Raw genomic sequence first — 13,753 nt, forward strand, 5'->3', positions numbered from 1 at the left:
TGGGAGGCTGGAGCCCCCTGGACCTCACCTTAGGATGTGCTCAGAGGCAAAGTCCGCGGGCCTGAAGTCAGAGCATCGAGGCACGCATGTAAATAACAGCAGCAGCGGCCACAGAGGAGCTGTCCCTTTAAGTACCTGGATGACACACTGGGCTTCCCTGGCCCTGTAGAGGAGGAGGTGCCCGGCACACTGGGGCTTCCCTGGCCCTGGAAAGGAGGAGGTGCCCAGCACACTGGGCTTCCGTGGCCCTGGAAAGGAGGAGATGCCTGGCACACTGGACTTCCCTGGGTCCGGGGGGCCTTCAAGGTAGAGTAGTGTTTCTGGGGGCCCCAGGGTGAACAGAAAAGGCAGTGCTGAGAGCCAGGCTGGCAGGCCCCTGCTCCCGCCATGCCCCCATCCACTCAGGATGCCCCTTCTGATGGCAGGCTCACTAGCCTCTGCGCCACGTGGGAATGGAGAACCAGCCCCTGGCTGTGAAGCACGGGCGTTCTCAGAGACCTGTCCAACTCTAGCGACACGGAAACCCAGAAAGGGCGCCTGGGTGTGATCCAACATGCAAAGGCTGCCCCTGCCCACTCTAATGAACATCTGATGTGGGACATGGACAATGGCACCTCTCGGTATTTCCTGCAACTCCTTCTACACGTTCTATTAATTTCTAGTAGTTTCATTTACATATCACGATTTGTAAAAATTAACACAGAACTGGAATGACACAGACCCAGCCAAACAAGGTACTGTTCCAATAGTAACTACCATGTACACAAGTGCCCCATTTTAAATAAAAACCTGTATCTAGGACCACAATTAACAAGATGCAACCAGTGTTAACCTCACAGGGCAGGAAGTAATTTCTAGGTTGCATTATAAGGCTTATTACTGGTAGACCTCAGCTATGACCACAGCCATACAGAGGACTGTTAAAACTTCTAATCATCTAAATAAGTACTGAAGCTGGCAGGCTGAAGACAGGTAATAAAAGAAATCGATGTATGAAGTAAAAAGAATAAGAGAAAATGGGGATTAAGCAGCCTGGAGGCAAAGTGCAAAATTCGTTCCTAGCAGTAATTCTAGTCTCTAAAAATGTTTATACATAAACGGTCTTGAAATTTGAAATGAAAATGCTAAACACTCATGCCTCTGTATCCCAGCTAAGATTTGCCAGTCCTCTGGAAGGGCAGGATTCATTTCTAAATATTTAAGAAGGAAAGTCAATAACTATATTTAATAAATTACAGCCTTCTGTAAGTTGGAGAGAATTCAGAAGGAACCTCCCACTCAGTAGAACTGTGCCCCGTGAAGCAGACAGCATTTCCAGCTCAACTCATCAGAAAACTCTGCCAAAGCGTCCCCCTCCCACCCTGCCCCATGGTCAGGCTGACCCAGGCCCAGGGCACCACTCAGCCCGCAGACGGCCTCTCTCTGCCTCTCTCTTCTCCCCTGTGCTCTGGAGGTGGCCTCTCCTCCTCAGTGGGGCATTGTGTGGAGTGAGGGGCGGGTCCTTGCTGCCTGCCTGGCTCCGTCCCTGGGCCTGGCACAAGGCGCTCCAGACACGTGTGGGATAAAGACAGAGGGCGCAAAGGAGCTCAAGATACACGGAGTGAGGTCCTGGGACCTGCTGCCCTGGAAAACCTCTGGGTGTGGTCAGGGCGTGACTCTGTCAGCCTGGGCACCACTCCTCCCCACCTTGCCGCTCGGCTCCTGCGTCTCTGACATCCTTCCCACCCGGGGACTCCAGGCGTCCCCTGACTCCTCTAGCTTGCCAACGTGCTTCCCAGAACCACTTGGGGTCTGATGAAGGCAGGGGATCGGGGTGCTGAGCTCTGCGGTCTGAGATGCCTGGTTCCCATGATGCCTGGAAAAGCTCCCCGCTCTGTGGCTTTGGCCGGCCCTGCCGTGCTGACCACGAGTGACGCTCCAGTCGACCCTGACACATGGTTTGTTGGCCAACATTGCGTTGTGTATTTCTCAATACGAAATAAAAAATTTTAAGTCTCACTTAGCAACTATGCCCACGTGCCCATGGCCTCTCAGCCACCCTCAGACACTGGCGACCATGGTGAGCTGGGCAGCAGGGTCCTGTCTACCTAGAGCGCCTGCCACGTGTGGGCTTGTGCTGTGACACCATCTAGGGACATCTGCTCTGGAAGAGGTCAGGAGAAAGGACCAGGCTCAGGGCTGTCCCCGACGTGCCTGGAATGAGTGTGTTCATAATGCAAGGAGATGTCTGTGATGAGAGGAAGGCAGGAGGGTTAAGCAACCTCCAACTGCGTCCTTTTCAGGATGGTTCATAGGCCACTTTCCCTCACCCCAAACTGGAAGGTGAAGAGTGAAGGGCAAATGCAAAGTGGGATCATTTCGAGCCCATCTGTCCCGAGTCCGACTCTCGCCATGGGACACAGGACAAACGCTTGGCACTGACCTCCGCCGGGATGCTGGGGACGGCGGGCGTGATGCCGTTCTCTGCGCTGACGCTCCCGGAGCTGTTGTTGGGTGAGCTGGGTCCAGAGCCTGGGGCGCTGCTGCACGCGGAATCTGCAGAGGCAGAAATACCCTGGTGAGTGTTACTCCACGTGGAGGGAGGGCCACGCGGAGAGAGGGCCGCGCTGACCTGTGGTCCGAATGCCCGGTGCCTTCCACGGACCTGCTTGTTAGCTTGCGACAGGCAGAGGTCCCAACAAAAAGAACATGGCCATGGTTTCAAAAAAGAAAGTATGATGCTGATTTCTGATTTTCCAGTTTGGCCACTGACTTCACTTTTTATAGGACATGCACGTTACCAATTTTATACCTCGTTTGATTTTCAAGACCATTTTACACACCAAAAAGATAAATCCTTAAACACTTATTAGTAACCTAACAACAGAAGACCAGGAAATGCAGAAGCTAAGTGACTTTGAAAAGCAAAAGGTCAGCTTTCCTGTGCTCACTATAAAAAGCTTCGTTCAAAATAAAGCAACCTACCATTAGTGTTGACTCTGGGCTGAATCCTCTCATTTTCCCTACATAGCAGCCAGCATCCAGGGGAAAATATAGCCAGTGTCTCCTGAGATCTATCAGTGCTACTGAAAAACACACGCTCAGACAGTCTTAGAGGATCTTTAACCATCTGCGTGGCTTGACCCTGGTTAATGAGACCAGATTCCGCTCTGACTGAACGTGACTTCCAAAAGGAGCCATGTTCAATCCAAAGATCCCTTCACCTCTGAAGGGGCCTGCTGTTATTTCGGGCACACACATCCACCGTGGGAGGCCACTACAGCTCTTGATATTCATGCAAGGATTTGTTTGGCTTGTCATATGATGTTTAGTTTAATGGCATTTTAACAATGGCATCATCTGGTTAAAGCTTTCCAAAGAAAACACAACGTGACCTATTTGCCTCGAGAACTCCAGGCGTCTGCCGTTCAGCAATGACTCCGGGTGCTCAGAATCTCGCCCCAACCCATACGCGCAGCGCGTACAGGTCAGAAGGAAGGGGCATGGTGGGGGTCGTGGAGGGGAGGTTAACGGACATTTTCCCCAAGTAGCCCCTCAAAGGAGCCGTCCCCAGCAAAGCCTCCTCCACGGTCTGCTTGCTGCCCGGGTCCTCCCGGAGCCCACGAGGATGCAGGCGCCCACTCATGCTGACTCACATGGTATCCACGCCTGCTGGAGGTGGTGACTCTGCAAATATAGCCCTGAGCCACAGTGAGGAGGATGAGGAGGGTGGGGGGACAGGAAAAGACACCCACTGCTCCCCCAACCTGGCAGACCTGATTCCAAACATAGCTCATCCATCTCTCAGTCACTGTTTGAGGAAGGTGCCATTATGACCCTGTTTCACAGAAGAGGAGATTGAGGCACGGAGCAGTGACATCACTCGTCCCAGGCCACAAGGCTTGAGGGAGCCGTCAAGGGCGTCTGCATACCAGAGTTAACCCAGCTAGGCGGTGAAGGTGCACCTCCGCTGTTGACCATGCTGCCCACCCAGGAACACACTGGGCACATCTTGCCCTTGACAGCAGGGCAGTCTAAACCTCTCCAGGGCAAACCACTATGTCCACCCAGAAGCCCTACACCAGCTGCTCCCCATGGCTCCTGGAGCTCAAATGAGTGTGGGGTCAGCTCATGGTCCCGGGCACTGAGCATGAATACAGGACCGGGTCCCGACCCTGTCCCCTCCTCTTTCTCTGCCGGGCCCTCCCACCCCCTCACTCCCACCCCCTCACTCCCACCCCCTCACTCCCACCCCCTCACTCCCACCAGACACTAACTCCAGAGGGAGGCCTCTCCGGCTGCCGAGGCCATGTTATTTGCACTGTGAGTGGGCATTCTGAGAATGCCAACTGGGCTGAGCCAGTGTTTGCATTTCACTCAAGAAAGCAGGACCCGCCTTCTCTAGTCCCCTCCAACTCTCCCACCTCTGCCCTACCTGAAGCCCATTGTGGCCCGCCCTAGACCCCTGCTCTCTGATGTTAACCTGTCTCCAGCTACACACCAAGATCCAGCAGATCTTCCTTGAAATGGGCGCCTCTCAACTGTGTCATCAGATAAACACCCTCACACACGTGCCTGGGGAGTCCGGACAACTTTTGGGGATGGTAAAAATTATACGTGTAACTTTCCACCCACTTTTAACTCAATGAGGTTAATTTTTTTTTTGCATTCTACTTCCTGAATAGGTCTAAGAAAATTCATATAAACGCATAATCTTCATAGTATTATTTAGATCAGCAAAACAGGAACACCACTGGAGGTGCACAAAATGCGTGTGGCTGAAATTGAGTGAAGGATGCAGGATGGGGCAGGAAGATGGTGAGAACTCAGTGGTGAGGAAGGCGCAGAACACGGGCTGCGGGAAGGCGTGCAGGGTGAGCAGGATTCACTCTGGACAGAGTGAGTATGGGAATGCATTTTCTTCTTTGTGCTCTACAGTAGACACCCATTTAATTAGTGACTGAGAAAAAGCAGAGTATCCACCTGGCTCTCTATCTGCCAAGAACCGCGACTGCCTCCACCGCTCCGTGTGGGACCACCCTGCCTAATACCTGTCTTCTGAAAATCGGCTCCACGCAGAGCAGCCTCCCCACGGTGGCAGCTCCCTGGTGCCAGTGCTGGCCAGGAGATGCACAACCCTCTGCCTCTCTGCCCCAGCCCCACTCACCCGCCAAGTCCCAGTGAAAATGCCACCTTCTGCAGAGCTCTGCTGGCTCAGGGTGGCTTGTGCTGATCTCCCAGCCCCTAGGTCCCTCGGCATGGGCTCTCTCTATGCCACAGCTCAGCAATGATCACGCCCTGCCACGCATGGCTCCTGGGTGAGCTCAGCACTGAACACGCCCTGTCACTCATGACTCCTAGGTGAGCTCAGCACTGAACACGCCCTGTCACACATGACTCCTGGTTGAGTTCAGCACTGATCACATCCTGTCACACTACTCCTGGTTGAGCTCAGCACTGATCACGCCCTGTCACTCATGACTCCTGGTTGAGTTCAGCACTGATCACGCCCTGTCACGCGTGGCTCCTGGGTGAGCTCAGCACTGAACACGCCCTGTCACTCATGACTCCTGGGTGAGCTCAGCAGTGATCACGCCCTGTCACGCATGACTCCTGGGTGAGCTCAGCACTGATCACGCCCTGTCACTCATGACTCCTGGTTGAGTTCAGCACTGATCACGCCCTGTCACGCGTGGCTCCTGGGTGAGCTCAGCAGTGATCACGCCCTGTCACGCATGACTCCTGGGTGAGCTCAGCAGTGATCACACCCTGTCATGCATGACTCCTGGGTGAGCTCAGCAGTGATCACGCCCTGTCACGCATGACTCCTGGGTGAGCTCAGCAGTGATCAGGCCCTGTCACGCATGACTCCTGGGTGAGCTCAGCAGTGATCAGGCCCTGTCACGCATGACTCCTGGGTGAGCTCAGCAGTGATCAGGCCCTGTCACGCATGACTCCTGGGTGAGCTCAGCAGTGATCAGGCCCTGTCACGCATGACTCCTGGGTGAGCTCAGCAGTGATCACGCCCTGTCACGCATGGCTCCTGGGTGAGCTCAGCACTGAACACGCCCTGTCACGTATGACTCCTAGGTGAGCTCAGCACTGAACACGCCCTGTCACACATGACTCCTGGTTGAGTTCAGCACTGATCACATCCTGTCACACTACTCCTGGTTGAGCTCAGCACTGATTACGCCCTGTCACTCATGACTCCTGGTTGAGTTCAGCACTGATCACGCCCTATCACGCGTGGCTCCTGGGTGAGCTCAGCACTGAACACGCCCTGTCACTCATGACTCCTGGGTGAGCTCAGCAGTGATCACGCCCTGTCACGCATGACTCCTGGGTGAGCTCAGCACTGATCACGCCCTGTCACTCATGACTCCTGGTTGAGTTCAGCACTTATCACGCCCTGTCACGCGTGGCTCCTGGGTGAGCTCAGCAGTGATCACGCCCTGTCACGCATGACTCCTGGGTGAGCTCAGCAGTGATCACGCCCTGTCACGCATGACTCCTGGGTGAGCTCAGCAGTGATCACGCCCTATCACGCATGACTCCTGGGTGAGCTCAGCAGTGATCAGGCCCTGTCACTCACGGCTCCTGGACGGTCTCACGTGTGATGTGCTGCTTGCTCAAATTAGATCACAAGCTCCTTCCAAGCAAGGACTCTGTCTCACTATTTTTGTGCCAAGCCCAGTGCTGACTCAAAACCAGTTCTCAGCAGTCACTGGGTGACAACAGGAACAGCAGCTTTAACACTCAGAAGCAGCTTGCTGAAGACTCTGCCTCACCCACTGCACGCTCAAAACAAAAACAAAATGCGACGGTTCACGGGTCCATCAGAGCCGGCCAAGCAAGGCACGGCCCACGGAAAAAAGGGTGCATTGGAGTTTGCAAGCTTTTAACTCACATGATTCCTCATTTGAACTGAATCTTCCCCAGTCAGTTAGACATAGTGAAACTTTACATTATAACATTTCTTGATGGCTGTAGACAAGGTCTGTGTGTACTACAATGGCCAGAGGAAAGAAACCTACATCAGAAATGACAAATATGGAGTTCCCCCTGGGCATGAAGGTGTCAGATACTTTTTAATAGAAATCCACAAATATCCAGACCCAGACCCTTAGACTGGGGCTAAGAGCTCCTGAAGTAGACAGGGGACAGGGCACGAGAAACAGGCAGGGCCCTGTGTTTAGCAGGGAGGTCTGGCTCTCAGCTCACTGCAGAAGCAGAGTCCATGTGCAATGCCAACGCTCACACGCACAGGGCATGGCACCAGGAGCCCCCTCCCAGCCTTCCCTAGGCCAACAGCCTACTCAATGGAACTATGCCTTTCACAGACCAGCTACCATGAGCCTCGGCCTTCAAATGGAACGCTTTCTGTTGTACAAACATGTCCACTGCCTCACCTCTATCCAGGCTGTCCCCAAGCAGCCCCTTTATCCTGGTGCTGTGATTTCAGGAGCAGTGGGTGAGGGGGTGTCCCCTGGTGGTGGTTGGGGGTGGGTGGTGCTCTGGATGGGGATATGCCCTCGAGAGGGACGGCTGAGCCTTCAGGATGGGGCTCTGCCCAGTGTTGTCCTTCCGCGTGTCCACCACTAGGTGGGGCCAACCGCGACACGTCACTAAGGCCAAGCTGGAGCAACTTCCCCCTCCTGCTCGGCTGATGGGTGCTCCGGTGTGGGAAGACGTTAAAATGTCCCGGTGGTTCAGACACTGCTCAGGGACAGCGGAGAGCAGGGCAGGGAACACGATTCAGCACTACTAGGATGGCATTGGTTAAGATCCACCTTCAGAGAAGTCTCAACTCAAGCTCCTGAACGGATCTCCCGCAGTGCCAAGCTGGGGCACCCTCGTGGACCTGAGCCCAACTAGAACCAGCTCTGAGTCACTAACGCCGAGAGCGGGGCCTGGCTTAGACATGCTAGAGTCATCAAGCCTGGTCCCCTGGGCCTGGCACTTCCAGCGTCATGGGAACAGGACCACACTGGGGGTTGACAGCATCAGGCAGACACGTGAGTTTTCACAGGCTCTCGAGAGAAACCGCCTAGGGCAGGAAGGCCTGGTAGAGAGGGCAGTGGGGCAGGTGTACCTGCTCAGCTGACATACCTGTGACATCCAACGGACGCTTTTTTAGAGCAGTGACCACTGGCCCGTCTTTCCTGCGTAGCAGAGGGCTGCTCCGTCTTTCGGCCACTTTCTGCTTTAGCCTGGACCGTAATTTCAGATTCGGTTCAGAAGCTGCACGGAAAGGAGATGTCATTACAGCCAGGCAGATACCACTGGGCTCAAGGTTATCCTGTTGGTGTTTTTTTAAAAATATGCACTCTGGGGAATACATATTCGCTCAACACTGCCATGTTGCTGCAGGGGACAGCGACGGGAACTCACGAAGCAGGGGATTCTAACCCCATTCATCAGTCCCAAATAATGAATAAAATGTATCTGGTGCTTTGGATAAATTTCTGTGACCACAGCATTATGCAAGCGCTGGCAGTATCTTCACAGAATCAGGCCACGACCGCGGTTTCCAGCAGATGGGAAACAGGACTGACAAGCTGATTCTCTGGGCGTGGCAGGGGGTTGCTGAGGTGTGAAGTCACTTAATGGCGATGTCTCGTAACTAATGCTCTTCTAGATAATACACCCCTATCTTTATAGCTGTGTTGCTCTAAAATCAGAGAAAGACCAACAAACAGGGATGTGACACCGGGCCCAGGGATGTGAGGATGGTGTCTATGTTGCACACTTTTTGCTCACCTGTGCATCGCCCCAGCCATGTCAGTGAGGCCTCCAGAGCGTGAGGCCGCTATCCCTACTCCCACCTGGTGAGGCTCAGCAAAGCCCATCCCAGCACCTGTGCCAGCTTCACCTCTCATCTGACCACAGGGTGAAGGTACTGGGCGTGGGTCGGTTTCTGTGAACACCTCTGCCTCTGCGGACAGAGCCATTTGCGAATCTGCATCTTCCAGCCCATGGTGGTTCCCAAGTCATCTGCATCTGGAACCCAAACCTCTGGGGCAGGGCCTGCCTTGGGAAGCACCAGGGATCTAAAGGCAGCAACCGGAGGCAAAGAAATCCCCAAACCCACCCGGGAGAGGTTATTGGCTTTCAGAGTCCAGAACAGCGCCAAGAATGCTGCCGTGGAGACGTGTGTCACACAAGCCTTTGAGTTCTGAGGTTTTACTTGGCTACTTGCAAGGTTCTACCACTTGCAGATTTGCAAATTGGGAGATTTTACCTCTTTTTAAAGAATCAGCACTCCTGCTGTTCTTAATCTTTCTGGAACAGGAAGTGCACTGCTTCCAGAGCAACCAGGAACGAGAGGGAGTTTCTCCTGGAAGCAGGACTGATGTGGCTGGGCGACGGGGACCCGGCCCCATGTGACTTCACTCTTTGGGACATGCGGGCAGCCCAGGACCTTCCCACTTGGGAAAAGGCTTTGAGTCAGGGACAGTTTTTCTGCAGGTCTTAGAAGGATGTGGGGGAAGCAAGCTCCCTAAAACAGGCTTCCCAGAGAAACCAGAGGCGCTGTGAGCAGGTGCCAGACTCTGAGCCTCAGCCTGCTCTGCAGGGAGCGGGGCCTCTGTGCTGTGGCTCGCAGGACCTAGATGACGACAGACGATGGGTTCAGCCACAAGCCGGCCTCTCCATGGGTTACTGACCAGGGCATGCTCCTGTGCCTAACACAACCGACTGAGGCAAACGTAGATTCACATGCTCCACTTCTATTTCCACGCTGGGTTTCTTGCCATTATTCGAAAAACAAAACACAACAAAAAAAGCCAAGCCAAAACACCCAGCTGATGACTAGGCAAGAAAACAGCACCTCCTCTCCCACCATCACATCTCCCCTGAAACCCACATGGGCTCTGCAGGGATTCCCCGGGCCAGGGACAGGAGCCGCTGATGGTGGGCAGGAGCCACTTCTGAAAGGCAGGGGCTGTGTGTGCCCACAGAAGGGCACAGGGTCCCCGGCCCTGTGTCAAAGGCCTTCCTTGGTGGCTGCCCTGCCACGTGGAGTGGGACATGTGGCATCGGGAGGCAGGCATGACGTGGTCACTCCAGGCCACCATGGACTGGCTGGGCTACTGCAGCCCAGTGCACGGCCTCCCCCAGGCCCTGTGGGGTCACCACGCTGCTCCCAGGTCATCAGTCGGGCGGCAGATCCTCCGCAGCCCTGCCGGGCACTCCAGACTCCTTGTGCAAGTGACTCTCGAGGACAGCCCCGTGGTGGCTGCCTCGCCCTACCCCTCCCCTCCCCTTCCTCAGGCCTCTGCTCCACACCCCTCCCAAGGCTGCCCTGATCCCCCACAACCCCACTGCCCCCATCACAGCCCCACTGCCCTGTTTTCCTCCCAGCTGCCTTCTCAGCACCTGGAATTCTTCTGTCCCCTCACCTGTTTATCGTCTGCCTCCCAGCCTACACACCTGCCTGGCCTCCCTGATTCTAGCTGACTGCACGTCCCTGGTTGGCTCTGCCTGCAGGGTGGCTGCAGCTGACCAGGAGGCTCCAGGACACCACGCCAACACTGCCAAGGGCAGCATGGCGTGAGGCTGGGGCCCTTCACTCGTCCCTGCCCCGTGGGCTATTCAGCACTCTGACTTGCCCCCAGAACCTATCAGACAAGCAGGGCTTCGGATGCAGGGCTGGGGGAGGGGACTGAGCAGCAGCACGTGGACCAGGAGAGAAGGGGGACGCTGGAGCCTGCCCAGGGCACATGAAGTGGCCTTTCTGGGGAGAACAGAGAAGGCCTAGGGGGCAGAAGGCAGCGGGGGGAGCTGCACACCACGAGGACCAGCTCGCTGCCTGCTTTCAGGGTGGCCAGCCTTCCTGCTTCCTGCCCTCCCTCATTACTTCCAGGCCGGGCGTCTCATAGATTGACTTAAGACATAGTGACCTACAATTTCAGTCCTTCAAATGCATGTGTCTTAAAGCTTGCACAATGCCTGTAACTCCAATACTTCTGCCAAAGGCAGCCAAAGTGGAAGATGCAGGTAAGCCGGTACCTGGTGACGGTGAGGGTGGAGGCTGCACGTGCACCGGCTCAGGGCAGCAGCCCCTTCACCACCCTCGTGGGCCTTCCACTCATTCCAGGCACGATGTGGCCAGGCAGAGGAACTGCAGGAACTGGATCCCACCCCTAAGAGGGCTGCAGGTACACTGACAGAACCAAAGTATCAGGCCAGAGGCCTCGTGGAAAAGTCGTTCCCACCAAGGATGGGTGAGGGCAGGAAGGATGCCAACTGTACTTCCAAATGCACTGTCTGCTCCTTAGGGAACGGGGAACAGGTGAGATTGTTTCTCCTGAAGCCAATCAAGTAAATGACTAATTAAGGCGGCACAATATTCTAATCACAACCTTAAAATTCAACACAGTGCCCAATGCCTAGCAGGTGCCTTCATCCTTCTGCCAGAAGCAATTCTGATGGAGACACAGGCTCGCTCCTCCCAACTTAAACATCCTGAGAGTCAGCTGCAGGTGAAGCGGCTCTCAGAGCCGGAATGCTTTAACTGTTTAGCGGCCGGGTTTACAGAGGGGCTATGCGTGCATGTGGCACGAGTGTGGAGGGCGGTATCTTTGTGGGCTTGATGCAATGTCCAGCAGCCAGCGAGGAAAGAACCCATTGATTTAGCAGCAGAGAATGCACAGAACATCACCGTGGGACAGGGCGTGCAGGCAGAGCTGCAGAGAGGAGGTAACTGCTTCCAGCTGCTCTGCCTTGAAATCCTAAAGTGACACCAAAGGAAGTATTAAAGAGGATAAACACAAGAGGACAAAAACGCAAGTGCAGAAGGAAGGGGCTGGAGAAAGACTTGAGAATTGTCAGAAGGCGGAATAAAAGGATAAAAAGATGAAAAATGGGAGTGCAAAGATCCTACAACAAATTGCTGAAAACGCCAGGACAGGAGAGAATCAGCTGGGTGGAGAGAATCATGAGCAGAAACTCCAGACCTACTTCTCCAGCTGAAGAGGAGCTGGACACGGAGGCCAAGAATCCCCCACCTGCGGGATCCCAAACTGCTTCAGAGCTCTGGGGACAAAGGCTCGGCCTTGAGAACAGTTTTGTACTCGGCAACAGCCACACCGAGGGCAAGACGATGACCTGAAAACCCTGCAGGAAATGACTTCCATCCCCAACCAACTGATCAACCAAGGGTGTAACAGGATAACGATATTTACCAGTAACGAGGACTCCAAAAACACATGCTCCATGCACGACTTCTCCAGGAGCCACTGGAAGATGTGCATGACCAAGATGGCAGAGGAAAGCAAGCACAAAGGAGGCCGCAGAAAGGAGGCCACGGGGCCCGGGAGAGGAGGCGGGGGCCAGGCCGGGAGAGCAGACCATTCAGACACACCGGGCAGTGGGGCCAGACGCACCAGGCGGCCTGCCGTGCGGAGGAGAGTCTCCTAGGTATGCTGAAATGTGGGCCTGAATAACAGGCAGGTGTGAAACTAAGCAAATGAAAAAAAAGATCAACTTCCGGACAAATTTCTACAAGGTGAATGCAGCCCAGGTGGACTCTGGTTCTGCTGTGAACATGACACAAGCTGTAATAACGCAGGCTGGACAGGCAGTCAGGGACGGCCGTTCTCCCGTCATGAACATCATGGGGGTCTATGTGAATGTACATTTATTTACTTTGGTAAAAATAAAAAGATAATTCTGGCCGGGCTTGGTGGCTCACGCCTGTAATCCTAGCACTTTGGGAGGCTGAGGCGGGCAGAGGTCAGGAGTTCGAGACCAGCCTGACCAACATGGTGAAACCCCATCTCTACTAAAAATACAAAACTTAACCAGGTGTGGTGGTGGCACCTGTAGTCCCAGCTACTCGGGAGGCTGAAGCGGGAGAATCGCTTGAACCTAGGAGGCAGAGGTTGTCCAGCCTGGGCAACAGAGTGATGCTCCGTTTCAAAAAATAAAATAAATAAAATAAATAAAAAGATAATCCTAAGAAGACAAATGCCAGACTGGAATCTAACTTCTATGATACATGAAAACACAGGATTGAAAACAACATATAAACAGTACTTACAGGGGAACAAGAAAAGACAACGCCTGATAGAAAACCAGGTAAACGAACTGCCACTAAACGACATCCATTCAGCATGGACGGAGCTGTCTCGTGTGCCCTGCATGGTTCCAGATGCTGGGCACAGGGTGGCTCTGAAGACAGGGCCTGCTCGGGGCGGCCCCGCCGCTCAGCTCCGGGGCACCAGCCACCCTCGACCTTGAAGCACGTTGCTCACGTGATCCTGGGGAGGGCAAAGCACACAGGCATGCCCGCCCTTGACTGATGGTGACGGCACTGCTCACTCAAACACCAACAGGCTCGCCATCTTCGTCACCGGCCAAATCGGTAGAATGAACTGCAGCACTATCCCGTCCTGCTCGGGGAGAGGGTGCGGACAATGGACTCTCCGGCTGCTGGCGAGGGGGTATCATTTGCTCAGTGTTTTAGGATATACATACTCTCTGAACCAGCAGTTCCATTTTCAGAACGTTTCCTACAGAAATACTAGTACAGTGAGGAAAGGTGCTCAAAGTTGCTGGCAAAATGGTAACTAGAAAACAGTCCACCTTACATCTATATCTTAGACTACTTGAGAGCAAGGCATTGAGCTTCATATGTAGAAATGAAATAATGGCCACAATATAGTATTAATTAAAAATAAAGGTAGAGGAGAAAATGCAAAATGGGTATTTTTGTTAATAAGACAACTCAGATACACACAGAAACAAAGATACACACACAGACACACAG

General features: G+C 54.1%; 1 protein-coding gene across 29 annotated transcripts in view; it reads right to left on the reverse strand.

Moving 5' to 3' along the window:
* Window positions 1–13,753, reverse strand: part of HDAC4 (histone deacetylase 4) — a 352,953-nt gene that overhangs the window by 88,431 nt on the left and 250,769 nt on the right. For all 29 annotated transcript variants that reach the window (XM_028831302.2, XM_028831301.2, XM_077956679.1 and 26 more), the window contains 2 exons: window positions 8,092–8,223; window positions 2,423–2,535 (listed from right to left, as the gene is read on the reverse strand). In XM_028831302.2, coding sequence (XP_028687135.1) covers window positions 2,423–2,535; window positions 8,092–8,223 — 245 coding nt within the window. The remainder of the gene's footprint in view (window positions 1–2,422; window positions 2,536–8,091; window positions 8,224–13,753) is intronic.

Source organism: Macaca mulatta, chromosome 12 (assembly GCF_049350105.2).
Source record: "Macaca mulatta isolate MMU2019108-1 chromosome 12, T2T-MMU8v2.0, whole genome shotgun sequence".
NCBI classification, from domain to species: Eukaryota; Metazoa; Chordata; class Mammalia; order Primates; family Cercopithecidae; genus Macaca; species Macaca mulatta.